Source organism: Rutidosis leptorrhynchoides, chromosome 2 (assembly GCF_046630445.1).
Source record: "Rutidosis leptorrhynchoides isolate AG116_Rl617_1_P2 chromosome 2, CSIRO_AGI_Rlap_v1, whole genome shotgun sequence".
In the NCBI taxonomy this organism is placed as follows: domain Eukaryota; kingdom Viridiplantae; phylum Streptophyta; class Magnoliopsida; order Asterales; family Asteraceae; genus Rutidosis; species Rutidosis leptorrhynchoides.
In genome coordinates, this window is record NC_092334.1 from 150,258,315 (window position 1) to 150,278,105 (window position 19,791).

General features: G+C 32.9%; 1 protein-coding gene and 1 pseudogene across 1 annotated transcript; one reads left to right on the top strand and one right to left on the bottom strand.

Annotated features, from left to right (window-relative positions):
• Positions 1-8,155: 8,155 nt before the first annotated feature.
• On the bottom strand, positions 8,156-10,582 carry LOC139888350 (large ribosomal subunit protein eL38z/eL38y-like). The gene is made up of 4 exons (XM_071871360.1): positions 10,529-10,582; positions 9,596-9,712; positions 8,664-8,847; positions 8,156-8,413 (listed from the first exon to the last, which is right to left on the bottom strand). The coding sequence occupies exons 1-4, from the start codon at positions 10,580-10,582 to the stop codon at positions 8,391-8,393; spliced, it is 378 nt and encodes a 125-aa protein (XP_071727461.1). The 3' UTR covers positions 8,156-8,390.
• Positions 10,583-11,760: 1,178 nt separating this feature from the next.
• On the top strand, positions 11,761-17,337 carry LOC139891495 (transcription initiation factor TFIID subunit 5-like; annotated as a pseudogene).
• Positions 17,338-19,791: the final 2,454 nt, after the last annotated feature.

A 19,791-nucleotide genomic window follows, 5' to 3' on the forward strand; every position in this document is an offset into this window, starting at 1 on the left:
TTTCATAATAAACTAAGTGTATTATTCAATTACATGTTTGATTTTACACTTAGATATACTTGAAGCTTTCTAGAAAACATCATTCATATCTTACGAAGTTCGCAAGAATTCACAAGCATCAACATCCGTCACCAAGGAATGTCAATAAAAATAAATAATAAAGTATTGATTACATTAGTGAAATACTCCGCAAAGATAATGTAATCTCTATTGTTTTAGAGATTATTCATTTCTAATTCCAGCCGAAAATCAAATGAGCTTAATTTAATATTAACACATCAAATCTGTATTACATCTGAAGAAAATATACATATATTTTCATAAAGACTGTAATAAAAATTATCCTGTACCAAAATATTACTTGTGAAACTTTTAACGGGTAGGTAATACCCGAGAGATATATAAATTCACAATTAATATATTACATTCTTCGAATCTGATTCAGCAATCATCAACTATACTCACTATTTTCACAACGATATACATTCTTTCATAGAAATCAAAACAACCGTTCTCATCCAAATTCAATTTCATATTCTAATTTTGACATATCAGAATCCAAGTCAAGACTCAACGGGAGACATCACTCTTAAATCTCTACATCTTTCAAAGCTATACTTTGACTTCAAAACTGTGCTAAAACATCACTTCTATTCATTAAACCCATAAAACAATTTTTGTGTTATTCAAAAATTCATTGCAATCTACATTCAAACCCTTCATGATTCTTGAAAACACCTCAATTAAGAAACAATCGAGATGATGATCCAACCACATGTTATCCATAATCATGCATCTGGAAAACTCCCGGAACCTAAATAAAAGTTTAACACAAATCCGTGAGCCATTAGCGTTGTTGTTGTCGAAAATAACCTTGCAATTCCTTTTCAAAGTAGCCAGTTTTGTCACGGCTCCAGCAAGTCAACTTCGACTTTTCAGTCGGATTAGCCGTATTATAACCTCAATATATACGTTGCCCTTTCGCCATCATTACCGGAGCACTTTTTATATTCCACTATATTATCAGCAGATGTACCAACAACTTCGGCTTTAGTCTCTCTGAAAAATATCTATATTATTCATGAAACCCCATCATGTACTCACCTACATCCTGTAACAATAATTGCCATACTAATTACCGAGAATCATCAATCTCGAATCTCGCAGCGTTTTCACTTCAATTATATGTATACATATAATGTGGAACTCCTGGAAATTTTGATCTTCAATTCTGAAAATCTAAAAAACACCCAATCTACGAATCAATACCCCGAATTTTGAAAAAGCTGAATGAAGCAGCAGAAACTGTAGACAACCGTAACAGTCAAAAGTTTGATGATAAAGAATAGTGTGTTGGCAAAGCTCAGAAAAAGAGAAGGTTTGGAATTGGAAAACGGATTGAGCGAACCATGAAGGAGGCTGTGGACAAATCACAAAGACTAAATCTGCCTTCAAAGAATCAAAATGATTCAGTGTCTGTTGAAGTCTTTAGCGAATACCTTGCTCCTTACTCTCAACTCTTGCGGATAATATTCTTCATCATCCTCTGATCTTAGATATTCTAAGATATCATCATATCTTTCATTATAAATATCTTCGATGTTTCTGAAGATATCTTCATAACTACTGTTATCCGAAATCATTTACCTCTTCGCGCTATCTGTGTTACATCATAAAAGAAACTATTTTAGTTTCTAAATTCTGAAACCTTCGCGTTTAAAATATGAATGTTTTTGAAGTAGTGTTGGGAACTGAAGCATGAGTTAGTATAATATAATGACACTTGATCAACGTGATTATATTACAGTAAGTCATGCTGAGTTTCTAATGAAACATGATGATTCACAGACCATAACGTCATCATGTGCCATGTTACACGACTCTTACATTCAATCTAATCTCTAAACATATCAAGAACATATTCTCTTGATAGTTCTATCTTTTCCTTTGGATTCTGGTAATTTCACAAGTCAAATTGTGCTATTACAATTTCTCTCTTAGAGCATTAGCTATGTTCATTTCGAATTTCATATCTATGAATTCTAGACCATTATTCGCTTGACTTGAAGTCGGGAAAAGAAGACGGAAGCATGAAACTCCAAAATATAAGGAAAAATATAAGCACGACGACAACGCAGAAATTACAAACCGTGTATATCGATGCGTATAGCAATATAAAGACACGGGAAAACTAAGAACACTATAAACCCAAGAGCATATTAGAAATTAACGGATCCCTCCGGTGGAAGATGAAAAAGAAGAATGACAGATGTGATAGTCAAGAATATATCAAGAATTAAAACTGGATGGAGCATATTGACGAATGTTTTGGAATTATGAAGAAAGGAAGAAAGTATAAAAGATGGGAGATGTGGAAATAAGGAAACGTAGGAGGTTGATTATTAGTAAAATATCCGACAGAGAAGTCGAGACAGATTATTGCATTAAATCGAAGAGGATCATAATTTCCTTAATCGCCGAAGAATCAAATCTTATATAGATTACAAAGATTTACTTTAATCTGGAGATCAACCGTGATGACGTCCAAAGATAAGACGAATCCCTATTTTCTCATTTCACTCTTTTACGATAGCTTCACTCATACGTTTCGAGTAATCAAATTATTTTATCCATATTTCTCAATCATGATAAAACCCTATGAATCAACTTATATTCGTCATAATAACATTCTTATTGTTAGCCATGACAACCTCGATCAAATTTCGGGACAAAATTTCTTTAACGGGTAGGTACTGTGACGACCCGGAAATTTCTGACCAAATTTAAACTTAATTTTTATATAATTCCGACTTGATAAGCAATGAATTTTAATAAGTCTTGAACATCCGGAAAGAGTTTTACACAAGCTTTTGGTCACCCTTTTATTCCGACGATTCACGAACGTCATAACTTGATTTAATTGTTTAATTGTTTAATTATTGTTTATAAATATGGATTTATATATATTTAACTTGAAAATATGATAATTAAATATTATATTAAGTATATTAACAAAGTATTATATATATATATATATATATATATATATATATTCATACTACTAATGTAAAGAGTTTTTGAACAATATATATGTTACTATTTAAACGACGTAATTAACTTATGTTAAAATGTATTTACATATAATGTATTACGAGTGTAAATACATCCTTACAAGTATTAAATACACTTTATAATATACCAGTACATATAAAGGATAGCTATACTCGTATTTTCGTTCAATTTTCTCAAGAATTCTACTCGCATTCATACGGCATTTTTACCCGTATTATACACAGCTTCTAGAAGTATTTACTATTGATATATACCAATAGAAATCTGCAATTATTTGTGTAATATGTCATCCATGACCTAATCAATTTAATATGTCATCCATGACATATTACATTTTAACTTATCTTAGATATTTTCACTATAAATCAAATTTTCAAGCCTATAAATAATCACCATTTCTAACTCATTTTTACACATTCATTTTCCAAATTTTACTTCCAATTCTCACACACACTTGCAAGAACTCTCTCAAATTTTATTCTACTACTTCTTTCCAGCAACTTTACATTCTAAACTTGAGGTAAAAACTCTACTTCAACTCTTTTTCAATTCATATGTCTATAGCTATCTATATAAGAGTTTATAAACTAGAACATAGTTTAGTTAATTCTAAACTTATTCGCAAATAAAGTTAATCCTTCTAACTTGACTTTTAAAAATAAATTAACACATGTTTTATATCTATATGATGTGCTAACTTAATGAGTTAAAACTTGGAAACACGAAGAACACCGTAAAACCGGACATACGTCGTCGTAGTAAAACCGGGGGCTGTTTTGGGTTGGATAATTAAAAACTATCATAATCTTTGATTTAAAAGTTATTCTTCTGGAAAAATTATATTTCACATGAACATGATACTATATCCAAAAATCATGGTTAAACTCAAAATTGAAGTATGTTTTTCAAAATGGTCATCAAGATGTCGTTCTTTCGACAAAAATGACTACCTCTTTCAAATATGGATTATAACTTGTAATTCCGACTATAAACCACCACTTTTTCAGTTTAGTTTCACAAATTACAGTTCGTTATAAAACCATAGCAATTTGATTCACTCAAAACGGATTTATAACGAAGAAATTATGGGCAAAATAATATTGGTTAGAAATGGATAATTTGATTACGGGATTAATTTATTAAAATCTATACTAACCATATCCTAGCTAACTTTTCTTGTATTATACATGTATTCTAATATGTAATGGTTACACAATACGTCGGATAAATCAAAAGATACCACATACACAATACGTGTAACTACAATAGCGGTATTGTGGGTCATGATTGAGTCTTATACAACACGTGTATACTATGTACTACTAATTGTGGACTACTAACTGTGGACTACTAACTGTGGACTACTAATTGTGGACTACTAACGTTGGACTGCTAACTTGACAACTTAAACTTAAACAATCATACGTGATTGAAAATATAAACTTAAACAATCACACGTGATTGAAAATATAAACTTAAACAATCACACGTGATTGAAAATATAAACTTAAACAATCACATGTGATTGAAGATATGATATGAATAATAGTTGTATTATATTTTGATATATATATATATATATATATATATATATATATATATATATATATATATATATATATATATATATATATATATATTGTTACAAGTTCGTGAATCCAAGGACGACGACCATATTTTTTAATAAATTGAAAACTTATTATTAATATACTTTTACTACCGTGAGAATATAGTCCCATTTTTAAACTCTACAAATATTTTGGGATTGAGAATACATGCATTTAATGTTTTGCGCCATAGACACAAGTACTTAAAATATATTCTATGTTGAGTTGTACCACTTTGCATATCTTCCCTAATAGCTTGGTAACTAATACTTACATGTTGTAAGAACATGTATACGCGAATCCTATTGATAGATCTATCGGGTTTGACAACCCCAACCGGGCTAGTCGCTCTAGTATCGTAAACGGTTGCATAGTACTTCGTTTTTACTACACTTGGTACAGTGTAGGGAGATTTCATAATAAAGGGAATATGCTACATTAATTGTTAAGTATGGTTACCGAAGCGCTCAACAACTTATAGAATACTTTTATACACTTGCGAGTGTACATATATTTATAACTATGAAATCTTGTGGTCTATATTTATATTGATGCTAAACCTATATATCTCACCAACCTTTGTGTTGGCTGTTTAAGCATGTTTATTCTCAGGTCTTTAAGAAAGTCTTCCACTGTTGCATTATCTGAGCAAGCTGTGCATGGAGTCTCATGCTTTTGTTTAAATGAAGTGTTGCATTCAATAAAACCTGTGTCGTGTATTATATTCGACTGTTATGTCATGTGTGTAGTATTTGGTAACCGATGTATCATGGGGATTATTTCTTAAATAATCGCCCACTTGTTTAAAACATGCATTATGTATAATAATGGTGTGCTTTTTATGAAACGAATGCAATATTTTTCTAAAACGTATCATATAGAGGTCAAATACCTCGCTATGTGACCAATGAATAACGTACGGCGTTTATAGTAATATGGACGAGTCGTTTCAGTACTTAACTTTGTCAATTGTTTCTGTAAGTAGTTAGAGGTGGTAAATAGTTACTTATTGAGATTTTAAAACTTTTTCAACAGTTAGCTAGTTTAATCCAAGTTTTATCAACTCGAACTTGAAGTTACTTGTGTTATAAATTTGTGAATAAGATAAGTAATGTAAAGCGCATGAACATAAGCATTTATAGTGATTGGGATGATTGGTAACTATTCCACATTATTTCGCTCATCAATTCTTTAATCGAGAGTTAGCTTCACTAGCTTTTCTCCAAACCCGGTGGAGATCCAATTACAATTCTTGTACCTTATAGGCCACACCCAATGGCAAAGCTTTTAAAGGACAGGGGTGGGCTCCAGCCACCCCAGAAACTTTTGTCCTTAGTATCAAATATATTATATCCAAGGATTATATGTAACAATTTTCAATTCTAGCCCCTCAATTGTGTATTATTGTGACATTTTGTTACGTCTTTCTCAAATGTAAACTGAAAAATCCCTGGTCCCTCATCTAGTCATCCGACAACTCACTCAGTTTCTTTTAATTTCTAGATTTTCGTGAAGAAAAGTTGAATTAATGTCTCAAACATGTTAATCTTTTATTTTTTTATACTCTTGTATTTTGTTATTATCGTATTCTTTTTTACTACTATTATTATTTTATTGTTATTTTATTATTTGATTGATCAACTTAATCATATGCAGTATTTTTTGCCCAACGTTTATTTGTTGCCCAACTTTTCGTATGTTTTATATATAAGAGACTGAATTATTTCGCCCCTCCAGCTTTAACATTGAAGCTTCGCCACTGGCCACACCAATGATATTTTTATCCCTTTGAAAGATTCAAGTGAGCTTAGATCAACTTGTTTTCTTCTTAGACAAGTATTAACTTTCAATTGAATTAATCAACTTCCCAAGTCCCTCTAAAGAAGTAGATTACTAAACTCAATGATGCTAATATTACAATGTACAAGAAACACTCAATAATAATATTACTTTCTTAGTCACTTTAGGAAAGTAACATCTTACGTAAACTCACAAGTATAGAAATTTAAGAATAGAGTTTACAATTGATTCTACAATCTTAAGGATTATAGAATCTCTCTAGTTAATCATACAAATGAATATAGAATGAAGATCTTGTGATTGTATATGATGTATTTGAAGTTTGAATGCAAGAGGTTCGAGTCTTCAAGTCATTTCAAGCTTGGTATTTATAGGCAAGAGAATGTAAACTTCGAGATAGTTTGCAGTCGCACCTACGGTCGACCGCCTATCGACCACGCAACTATTGCTCTGGAATTATATTCGTTACATAGTCGTTGAGAGCAGGTTTTCCTTGATATTTTGGCTTCTTTGCTAGATTTAAAATTTGCAAAAGATGGGTAAAAGCCTAGACATGTTTTGTATTCACAAAGTGTTGGATTTTCTTTGGATGCATTCATTTTAAGTGAATTGTCATCACCAAAGAGGCAAGTTTTTCTTTATTGGCATCCTATCATGTTAACCAAATGAGATAAGCGAAGATTTGGTATTTACATTTATTCACATTCAAACAGTTTCATTTGAATTCTATTGGTTAGTCAACATGTCATAAACAAACATCTTTGCTTTAATCAGTTACAAAGCACAATCAAGTAAAGATCCAATACGTATTATATGCATAATTAATTTTGGTATTATTAATCAAGGTTATTATTATTTAACATGCATGGAAGACAAGATTATATCTATATATATATATATGTAGTTCAATGCGTACATATTAGCACACTTTTTGAAAGTATCACAATTTCTGAAAGTATATAGGCTACACTGATATTTTATTGAGTATATAGCCCTACATTGAAACAAAAATGAAAGTATATAACGTATTCATAGCTTTAACCCTAAAAAAATGGCAAAGAGAGGGCAAGTAATCAAAACCAAACGGGTACGATTTTAAACCATCTACTCGACCGAACATCTTAGAACCGAAAGACAAGACCATCAACGAGAAACTCACGTCACATGTCATCCACACAAAACTTCAACTGGGCGCCATTTTTTGACTATAACCTTTTGCGATTTGAGAACTGCCTTGAAAGTAACAAGCTTGCCTTCGACATGAGATCCTTTTACCATGTACTCGCAATGATTGATATTGTACAATTTACTTTACTAATTACAATCGTCATACATTTATAACCGAATAACTGAATAGTACCTTACGTAACTCGTTATAATTGATATGATTAAGAAGTACCTGAGATGTTACTGTGCAACAAAGCAACTAAAATAAAACCTAGCGACATGAAGTTGTAAACCCAAAGGATGATTACTGAATGTTAATAGCAATTAAAGTTTTTAATTATAAGTTGTAATGATTTGTTTAACAACCATATAACAGCACCTGACCAAACCTAACTAACAGACTGTCACTTTCAGCACAACCCCACCATAACTGTTTCTATCAACTAACAAAATAAGTTAATAACCAAAGAACAAAAAAATCATTAAGTCATAATCAAGGAGCAAGAATCAACAAGATAACAATATCTTCATAGATGCATTTCAATCCATCCAAATCAGATTTAACATCAACCAAGTAAAATCAAAATTAAATACTACTATTGCTACTATAAGTTCCTTATACCAAACAAAACGAACATTAAATACCATGCAAACGATATTTAGAAATCCGTTACAAACAAACATCCTTCAATAATGTCAAACTAAGAAAAGATTCTTGACACAATACTTTTAAATAGATAAAATTTAAAGGTCTTGCACACTCAAACCTGCATCAAACATCATACAAAAATGTCGAATAAAAAAAAGATAAATCGATACAATTCAAAACAAGTTATGTCACTGGGGCGTAGACAAATTTAAAAACAATATATTAAACCAGTAAAAAATTTAGATGTGATTATCTTACTGGGCTCTTAAATTAAGGTTTAATCTTAGAATATGGTCATTATAAAATGCTCGATTGAATTATCATATTGGATTGGCATTATACAAAATAAACAAGAGAGGCATACAAACCTGGAGGAAGAGATTGCTTCAACTTATCAGCCTTTTCCTTGTCAAATACACACAAAGTGTAGAGGTACTTTGAGCAACGAACCTTGAACTTTACTGCATCCTTGCTTCTTTTGATCTTCACAGAGCGTGCATCCTTCCTTCTTGCCGTCAAAAGAAAATCCTTAATCTCGTGAATTTGTTTCGGCTGAAAATATAAAATGGAAAACAACCATCACACCAAATATAGTAATATACCAATATTACCGAAAATCGATTTAAAATACTCCACAAATTTATCAAACAGATGAGAGCTACACAGTATAATATCTAAATGTATTACAGTAATAGATACATAATGCCATTTCCATCAATATACTATCTTACTAGCAGCTAAAAAAACACCGATACATCTTTAATAAAATTGATCATTTGGCCCTGCAAGCTGTATTTTTTCAAATTGATAGACCTAAAAAATTAATTATTTTAAAGCTTATTATGTAGCTGAAAATAGCAGAGCATCTAGAGTCTTGAAATTACTACAACAAAGCATCTAGATCAAGCTCTAAATTCAAGTCTCGTTACAGCATATGTGTCAATCATTCAATATGCACAAAAATAGATGAATTCATCAACAACTTGTGCATATTTCCAATGCTCAAACTCCATATTTTATTTAATGAACAATTAAAGCTCTGATAAACAAAATAGTGTCCGCATAATTGAGTAATTAACTAACATTATGCAACAAATTATTACTTTGAATTACAAATAACATCAGCTATATTACGCAAATAGAAAGAGGTAACAATAAAACCTAGATATTATGAGCTATTACAGCATACTACTTGCAAAAATTACAGAAACAATCGAGTAAAAGCAAATAACATAAAAAGATAAACAGCAGTCAATCAAATAGAACATAAATTGAAATTGGGAAGAAGAAAGAGATTTACCATTTTTGAGGTAGAGGAGTTTACGGCAGCAGAAGATAGACAATAAACCCTAATTTTTGTGAAGATATAAAGCTGGATAGTGTCGATGGAGACTATGGGCTTGTCAACGAATTGGGCCTGACAAACCAACTTCACTGGACTTATTTATAAGTTACTAACCAAAATGCTCAATTTTTCAAACGCATCCTAACGATTAGCCTTAAAAAAGTTAAAATTCTCAAAATGTCCTTGAAAATGGCAAGGTCTTGAGACTGCATGACCCATGCAAACTTAAAACTTTGAAACGTCATATATTTTGATATGTAGCTCCAATTTAAGCATTATTTTTTTAATGCCATATATTTTTCGATATTTATACGTTGTTAAACAGCCGAAGGTGGTTTGTCCCAATTAATTTTTGAAATTCGACCTCGAAAACCTTCAATTTTACTGTTTTTGTTGATTTTGACTTTTGAACAAAATTTGACCCCTCATAACTTGGTATAAAACATTCTGATTTGTGATTCGGTTAATTCTACTATTATTGACTAAAACTAAACGAATTTCCCCAATCAATTTGAACTGCAGTACACAACGCGAAAATAACACATTTGTATATAAATCGCAACTGACAATATGCGTTCGATTTTTGAATATAAATTGGGATTTTGCTTTTAATATAAATATAAAATAAAATAAATATCACACACATTAAAGAAATAGTTCCTAAATTTGAGCTATAAATCAAAAACTGTCGCGATTTGAAAATTTCTAACCATGCTTGGACATGCCTAGTCTTTAAGACTTGTGAGGCCATTTTGCATTTTTTATTTTATGAGGTCGTATCGTTGTAGTAGGTTTGAAATTTTAGTATTTTGGTTAGTAACCCCTTATTTATTCATCTATATATAGGGGTGATCATTAGTACCCTGATTTCCGATACCGTACTCATACTGTACCGATACCGTCCCGAACCGATACCGTACCGCTATAATCGGTACAATCCATACTTATCTATTTAAAAATTTTGGATGCGGTACTTATGTTTGTAACGTGGTATCAGGTACTAAACGGGAAAATACCGGTACCGTATCAAAAGTACCGCATCTAAAATTTTTAAATATATAAGTACCAAATACTTGTAGTGGTACAATACCAGTTAAATACGGTACCGATACAGTACAACTACTGTATTGAAAATTAGGGTACTAATGCTCACTCCTTCACCCCTACTTTCGAGTGTTTAGAATTGTCTTATTACACATCCTTTAGGTATATTCCCGTAAAAATCATAGGGAAGCTTACTAAAACAATAGCCCTTTTTTGTTATATTTTAATTTTGTAAAATAATAACGTCTATAAATAAATATAAATAAATTCTAAATAAAATTTGTTTCGACACATCGTCAAGGGTAGGTTAGGAAATTAGGGTGCATCTATAAATTGGAAATATCCTTGCTAAAAAACAAGAACTCACCGTCTGTCCCATGTAAATTTGATTTACTACGGAAATAAAAAAAAAAAAAAAAAAATCGTCAAAGAATCGATTTTGCATTCAGGAAGATCACGAACATTCTTGAATTAGGTCTGTTGTTATCTCAATCATCTTACTCACATGCATTTATATATTTTGCAGTTGTAACCCTAATTCGTTGGTTTGTATTATCTATTTAGTTGCTTGTGAGTTTCTCATTCTAAGTGCCCTAGCTAACACAATCTTGTAGTTCACACCAGCAAAAGAAAATTTTATGTATTGTCGTTTTGTGTGCTTTTTTTAATTTTAATTAAGGAATTGTAATGGAGCCCTAACTTATACTACATTGTTTGTAATACGTATTTAGTTATCTGTATGTAATTTTTCAATATGACGCTGTTAGTTTCATCATCTTCTTCAAAGCACTTGACGCCATTAGAACTCATAATTTGTGCTAAATCTGAACTTGTAAACGTGCTTTGAGAATTCAACCAAGCAAAATTGAGCTCCACTCCTTAAATTAAATATGGACTTTGTGTGATTTTAATCAGATTACGATTGGACTTGTCGTATTTCTCTATTTAATTGCATTATATATTTTTTATATTTGGTTGAGGATTTTGTTATGACACTATCGATCTTCTAGAATAACCGTTTCGTTTTGATATCCGAGTAATTTGTCTACAGTTTCAGACTTTGAGTGAAGAATCAGAAAGATGGCATCAAAGGAAGAAGAAGTATATAAATTCGTAACTACGATTTTGAAGAAAAGAGGATTTTCAGAAACTGATATTACTAAACAGATCCTCACCTTTTCCCAGTACTTTCTCTAAATGTTTCTAAATTTCACGCATTGTATTTTATGCTATATGTCATGAGTCATCGAATGATTGCACTTTCATTCTGTGGTTGCTTTTTATGCCTTTTGATATGTGATCATAGCTTGATGAAGGTTCATGCTTTCAGGTCAGAAAATATCCCTGCCTTGTATCAAGATGGATACAGCAAGTTGAGGTCTTGGACTTATAGCTCACTAGATTTGTACAAGGTGGGCCATATGCTGAATTGTGCTTTGTTCTCTTCATTCAGTTTTCATGTTTCGTATAGTTATTTATTTATTTATGTTTTAATGCTAAAATATGCAGCATGAATTGATTCGTGTTCTCTATCCAGTATTTATCCATTGTTTCATGGATCTTATAGCAAAAGGTCATCTTCAAGAAGGTAGGCATATTATATCTTGAATGCACGAAGTATTATATTATAGTTATATTCTTCATAATATGTTGGAATTCTCACTTAACCCATAAACGTTGCTTTAATTTTCAGCTCGATCATTTTTTAGTAGTTTCCGTGAAGATCATGAAATGATGCATTCACGTGACCTTACAAAATTAGAAGGTGTTCTTTCTCCATCCCATCTAGAGGTTGATTACTAAACCCTAACTATGTGAACTATCTTCTCAAGGTTTGCAAAACTCGCTACTCGGGGAGTGCTCGGTCGGGACTTTTTAGGGAGTACTCGGCAAGAGGACTCGGATGTTGACCAAGTTTTTATTTGACTGATATTTACAGAGTTTGACCAATTTTGACCAATTTTCTGAGTAATCCCGAGTTTTGACCAAATTTGATCTAGTTACAAAAACCGAGTACTCGCCTGAGTAATTCCAAATTTTCCAACACTTCTGTATGTCTGAATAACCTCCCTTTTCATGAATATGCAGGAGATGGAGTTTGCTCATTCTCTAAGGCAGAACAAAGTGAATATAAAGATTTGTCAGGTTATCTATTGATACTCATATAAATTAATAAAATGATCCAATAATATTTATTATGTTCATTCATATCGACATGCGGCTGATAGTAATCTAGTTAGCTAATTGCCTAATTATCATAACTACCTTATAAGTAGATAACCTAAATGGGCAGCCTTATAATTTATTTTGTTCTTCTGCAGTATTCTTATGAGCTTCTTCTACAATATCTTCACAAGACACAGTCAATTATGATGCTAGGTATTATCAATGAGCATATTGATTTTCAAGGTAAGTTCTGTTACAGTCGGTGTTGTAAAACTCCCCTATTATTCCTTTTTAGGAACCGGTCGATCCAAGGTTTTTAAAATCCGAGTGATTATTTGGTCAACGTAGGTCAATGGGTCAAAATCGAATTAGTTGGTCAAAGTCGGATTTAGTCAGTCAACATCAATCAAAGTCAATATCGATCAACACTATAACATGAAATTAAATAAGAAATTTAAAATTTTTGAACAAATGAAGATTATGTTTATGTTTCTAGATATTATATTAACGTTATGTATATGTTTATGGATTTCTTGTACATTTACACATATAATTTTGAAATATTTTTCTTAAATTTATAAAAAGTCCAATACGATTACTCCCTCAAAAGTCCCGACCGAGCCCGAGCAGCAATTTTTGCAACCTTGATTACAGTCTGATGTATATTTCTCATGTGTTTTTTCATATTTAGACATATTGTTGTTGTTTTGGCAGTTTCTCCTGGACAACCTAGTTCAATTTCTGATGATGCTGAAGCGTTTTCGCTTGTCGGGAATGGTCAGGATGCTGCTAATATAATAAATCAGAAAGAAATACATTGGGGGGTCAGTCAATCTACAAGTCTGTTTTTGCATTTATGTTGTTACTTACTCGTATTTCATAGCTTGTTAATTAGCTTTTACGCCATATTTATCTCAACTTAGACTTTTCATAGCTGTCACAATCTTAAGATGCAAGATTTGACACTTGTCACAATCTGAATATTATTTAGTACAGGAATGAAAACTTAATATAGACTTAAATTTTACTCCCTAGTTACTTTTACTCTTTTAGTGAAAAATGACTAATAAAAACAATCTCTGAAGTTGCTTGAAGACTCACTAGAAGATCGGCTTGATAAGTCAGGGAGCCCGCTCTCAGATTCTGAGAAGACAGAAGGAGACACCGAGCTGGATGAGAATAAGGTTTCCTTTCCGATGTCCCTGCTATAAATTATCCTTTGTAATTTTTTTTGTTATGTTTTGAAATGTGTTATGTTATATTTAGAAAAAATCATCAGAGGGGGGTGTACAAGGTGGGCCCCTCAAGAAGTTAAAGAAGGACAAAGTTGCTGGTGGGGCAGGGAAAGGTGACAAATCAGCTGCTGCCCCACGCGTAAAACCGGAGCTTGCATTGCGTACAACGTATGTATATCTTTGTAATGCTCATTAAATATGTTTGCTTTGTTTCGTTTTATGCATATACAGTTTTGTTTTGTATTGCAGACCAACAGACGTTGAAAATTAAATTCTTGAAGACCTTCGTATCCGTGTACAATTGAACAATTCGACTCTTCCCTCAGTATGTTTCTACACATTCATTAACACGCATAACGGGTATGTATGTCTTGTTGCAAACAAATCTTTATCTTGAACCAAGTATTTTGGATCTGCTTTGAGCTCGACCGTTTGATCCGTGTCATCTTGCTTCAGATTGAACTGTTCTTCGATATCCCATGACGGATCATTGGTTGCTGGAGGATTTTCGGATTCATCGCTCAAGGTTTTCCATTTTATTTCACTATAATGTGGTAATTAATACTAATGCAACTACTGTTTTGTATTGCTTACTCTCATTTTAAACTTATTTTGTTTTTGCTAGGTGTGGGATGTTGCAAAACTTGGGCGTATGGGTAGCTGTAAGTCATCCAAATTTCATTCTTATATCATAAAGTTACCTAATCCATATGTTGATTTGGATTAATTAAAATTTGGGGTGTTAAAACTTGTGGTGTCAGCTATTATGCAGGGTGAAAATGGTTCGGCTCCAAGTGAGAACACCGTTGGATTAAACGGTGGAAAAAGAGCTTACAGATTGTATCAGGGTCATTCCGGACCTGTTTATTCAGCCTCATTTAGTCCTTTTGGAGACTATCTTTTATCATCTTCAGCAGATTCAACAAGTACATTTCTTGAACACTGTTACATGATCTATTTGCTTACGTAGAATGTAGAACCTACTGATAGGTTTTTCATTTATGATATAATCGCAGTTCGATTATGGAGCACAAAGCTTAATGCAAATGTTGTCTGCTACAAGGGTCACAATTACCCTGTATGGGATGTTCAGGTAGAAAATATTCTCCCATAATTAATCACCAAATATAACTCCATATGACACCAAGTTGTAAGATTATTATAATTTTTTTTCGTATAGAGTTAATATTTGCATTTTTCTTTAATTTACTTTTGTTACATTTTGGCTGGATTGTTATGTTTCAAAACTTTAACGAAAATTTGATTTCCGTTTTGATGGTTACTTCAATGTTTTACTCCTTGAAAATTCACATATCTGAAAAATTCATGTTTTTCGGTTACTTTTGGACTTCTACAAATTTTAAAATGAAACCAAAAATCCATTTTATTATTTTAATTAATACTTGATGTATCCCCATTGTAAAACCGTGTATGCAGTTTAGTCCAGTGGGGCATTATTTTGCAAGTGCGTCTCACGACAGAACAGCGAGGGTTTGGTCGATGGATAGAGTGCAGCCTTTAAGGATCCTAGCTGGACATGTATCTGATGTTGATGTGGGTAATCGCTGTATTACTTTATATTTTTTTCTTCTTCTAAAGAATGGTTTTTATGACGTGGGTCCTCTTGGGTGTGACATGGTCCTTTTGGGCAGTGTTTACAATGGCACATGAACTGCAATTACATTGCGACTGGATCTAGTGACAAGACTATTCGCATGTGGGATGTGCAAACTGGGAATTGCATGCGGATTTTCATTGGTCATAGGAGCTCGGTATTATCATTGGCAATGTCACCTGATGGTCGTTACCTGGCATCTGGTGATGAAGACGGAACGATAATGATGTGGGATATTTCTAATGGGCGATGTATCACTCCTCTTGTGGGCCATACATCCTGTGTCTGGTCACTTGCTTTCAGGTAAACCTTTCTTTGGCCCATCTGGTCCGGATTTGGTGGGCTTTTTGTTGATTTTTTTGGGTTTGTCTGGGCGATACATGTCCAAACAGGTCCAAATGGGCTTAAACTAAATTAGCACTGAAGTGTATGCAAGTCAAGCTAGAGGTGTTCATTGGTTCAAATTTAGTTTCCGGTTCGGTTTTGAAAATTATGGAGGTAGAGCCGAAAGCCAAATTTGGTTTGGTTACAGTTTAATCGGAAAATCCCAAAAAATCAAAATTCAACAAAATTAATCGTAAATTATCGATTTTGAATTCGACTTGTGCTAATAACGATTTTGAATTCGACTTTTGTATTTAAAAATCGGTTAGTGTATATTAAAATTTACTATGGAGTATATTTTTAGGTGAATTCGGTTTTTGGTTTAACCGAATTCAAAAAAGTAAAACCGAAAACCGAACCTATTCAAAATTGGGTTTTTTGGGTTTTCATTCGGTTCGGTTTTCGGGTTAAAAGGTTTGAAACCAAATATTGAACACCCCTAGTGTTTGCTAACCAACACATCATTCTATCACTTTATCCTGCAACAGATCGTTTGAAAGGTTGCAACCATCTATTATAATTTCTGACCCATTACGTCACCATTGTAATAACTAGCAAGTTATACTTGCCTTTGGAAACTCGTTTTGACCCGTTACCCAATGGTAATAATTACTGTGATGTTTCAGCTGTGAGGGGTCACTTCTGGCATCTGGCTCGGGTGATTCAACTGTCAAATTATGGGATGTAAACGCAAGTGCAAAACCACCCAAAACTGAAGAAATGTAAGCTTTTATAACAATTCCCTTTCACTTGTTTCTTACTCGTTCAAATCGTATGAGATTTTACACCTCGTTCTTTTTGTTCCTCAGCAAAAATGGAAGTACAAATAGACTCAGGTCACTCAAGACTCTGCATACAAAATCCACCCCCGTTTATTCATTAAGGGTAAGCGGTCTCTGATTAACTACATCCCTATCTCATGTTAATTTGTAAGAATGACCCTTTTAAGCATATTCAAGTCATTGTTGCGATCATAATTGGGATGGGAAAGTACGTTGTGTTATGATGCTCATCTTTGTTTTTTGGACAGTTTTCGCGAAGGAATCTTCTCTTTGCTTCAGGGGCTGTATCAACGAATGTGTAAAACGTCATTAGATTTGGTCCAACATTAGTCTGTACAGACGTCAACTAATTTCCGTCTTTTAGTTTCAGTATGAACTAATTATAGTATAGTGTTGATGTAACGATTATGTTTGACTTGCTAATTAAACCTTGCACAATAGGCATTTAAAGTAATAAGCGGTCTTTTTTCCTTGGCTATAGTAATTTTTACTGTTGACTGTGGACTACATGTACAGCTGAATATAGGCTTAATGTTATTCAATAGTAGTACTGTCTTTGAACAGTTTGAGCAGTGACAGATCTAGGAATGGTAGTCAGTGGCGTCACTAGTTAAAGACCCAAATTTGTTTTTTCTACTAGATGACTTATTTTAATGGTGTCACACAAAAAAATTTATACTGTCCACTGATGTCACTAATTAAAAACCCCAAAATTTTCTACTACATCACGTATTTCAGTGGTGTCCCGTGCTACCAATCACTTGTATATAGGTCCTCCCCTGTCTTTGAGTTAAAAAACGACGAGAAGATTAAAATCGAGGGCATGAATCATTTAGTCCTTGCACTAATTGAGACTCCATTGTTAATATAAATCATTTACGGAGTAGTAAATTTCATTGACAAGTAGCAAGTTGATTTGTAAAAATGAGTATTATGGTTTCACACTAATAGATACATTCTTCTCCCAAGTACAAACAGAAAACATGTAATGTACTTTTTTTCATTCTCTCATCTACTTTTCACAGTGCAGTCAGATATTATATAATTTTTCCAAAGTCATTAGCTGCAGAATGTAACAGAAGGAATAATACCTTTGATTTTTTGCTGCTGAAAATTCAGATTTTGAGAAACAATACTGGATTTTAACCATCCAATGTTGGGTTCTCATTTTATCCTCATTAGCTCAATATCTTCACTTGGGTTGGCTAAAGGAAAACAGAACAGAGGACAAGGAAAAAAAGAAACATTCAGGATGGGTACATACAGTGGTGGATCAGAATTTTTTTTCACCGGGGCGAAATTTTTTTTAAAACCATAGCAATTTTTTTTAGTAAAATATGTAGGTTTTGGGGAAAAAAATTGAAGTTTTTTGGCAAAATTTGAAGATTTGTGGGTAAAATCTGAAAGTTTTGGGGAAAAATTTGGAGAATTTTGGGAAAAATTTGGAGAATTTTGGGTAAAATTTGAACGTTTTGGGGCAAAATATATAGGTTTTGGAGAAAAAAAAAAATCCACTAGGGGCAAAGTCGAAAAATTCAAAATTTTTACATTAAAATTTCGAAATCCAAAATTTTAAAATTGTTACATTAAGATTAGATAGAAAGAGTAAATTGTTGGTTCCACTTGCTCTTAATTCTTCTCTCAAGCACTAAAAACACAGCTTCAGTCGAATTCATGTCAAAACAATTAATCTCAAGATATTACTGTCATGTAGGCAATTAAACAACATCAGAAAAAAGCTACAGAAAACAACATGCCTAATTATATACAATTAATACTGACTACACAACCATTTAGTCTACAGATCCAACATAAAAAAACTCCGCAACTGTGAAATGCTCATAGCACGATCATTACGAAGCATCTATGCAGCTATGCTCATCATTTGTCCTCCAGAAAAATACTGCGTATAACTTTTGTGGTTTTACTGCTTATGCACATTTATTGTTCCTTTAATATATTTACATGTTTTCTATAACATAGGTGAAAAAAGTGGATGTGTACCTGTATAACAAGAGATGAAAATGAATGTATGTTAAAGGCGAAAACAGCTGGGTCAACAGGTATTTGAATAAAGTGCTCAAACAAATAAAAGTAAGAAGATATTTGTGAGATACCTTAAGCATCAGAATAGTACAGTAACTACCTAAAATGGGTAAACGGGATAACGTTTTCCCTATTCAGAGAACTGGGTGAGGTCAGTGTCCAACTAGATATATAGAAGAAAGCAAGGACGAAGTCCATATTGTTTTTTGAACGGCGGTTAGGAGTCATTAACGGAGTCCAAATGTGATTTCGAAACCCACCCACCCAATAATCCCTTAGGACAAACATTACAGTCCTATCGCCTATCTGGAAAAAACCCCACGGCGAATCCATACAAGAGCATCGCGTGTGGCAAAACCCCCTCGGGTGAGGTTCGAACGCAAGACGTTCGCAACCTCCAATGCCCATGAAATGGGCGAGTAACCTCAAGGGAAATATTTTGTAGCTCACGAGGATTGAACCGCTGAAGTTAGGTCATCACCAATACACAAATACCTTGAGGTTAGGTCAAAGTTCACGCACGAGCGCGCGATGTATATTTGGACATATAACCTAATAATATAATACAAAAGAATATCCAAACCTAGCCAAAACAAACGGCACAAACAACTAACCTAGATCAAAATTCGAGTCAAAAGCGTAGAACGCAAATGACTAGAAAGTAAAATCATGCCTAACAAACGAACACCGCATGACCTAAGTACTAGTTGCACTAAAAGCAGTAAACAACAAATACAATAAACAAACGACAGCGGCCGACCGCCACCGCAACAACAATATAATAAAAAAGCAAACGAACATCAACCCAAGCCGTCTCTAAAAGGGCACAAACCGCAAAAACAGAATCCTCTCGGATCTGGAACCGGATCTCTAACAAAG

Coding starts and splice junctions, on each gene's coding strand:
- LOC139888350 (XM_071871360.1), bottom strand. CDS start 10,582: ATGGATTGTACCGATTATAGCGGTACGGTATCGGTTCGGGACGGTATC. Junction 9,713..10,528: donor TTCGGGACGGTATCGGTACA/GTATGAGTACGG, acceptor TTGGTTTGTCAG/GCCCAATTCGTTGACAAGCC. Junction 8,848..9,595: donor ACTCCTCTACCTCAAAAATG/GTAAATCTCTTT, acceptor TTATATTTTCAG/CCGAAACAAATTCACGAGAT.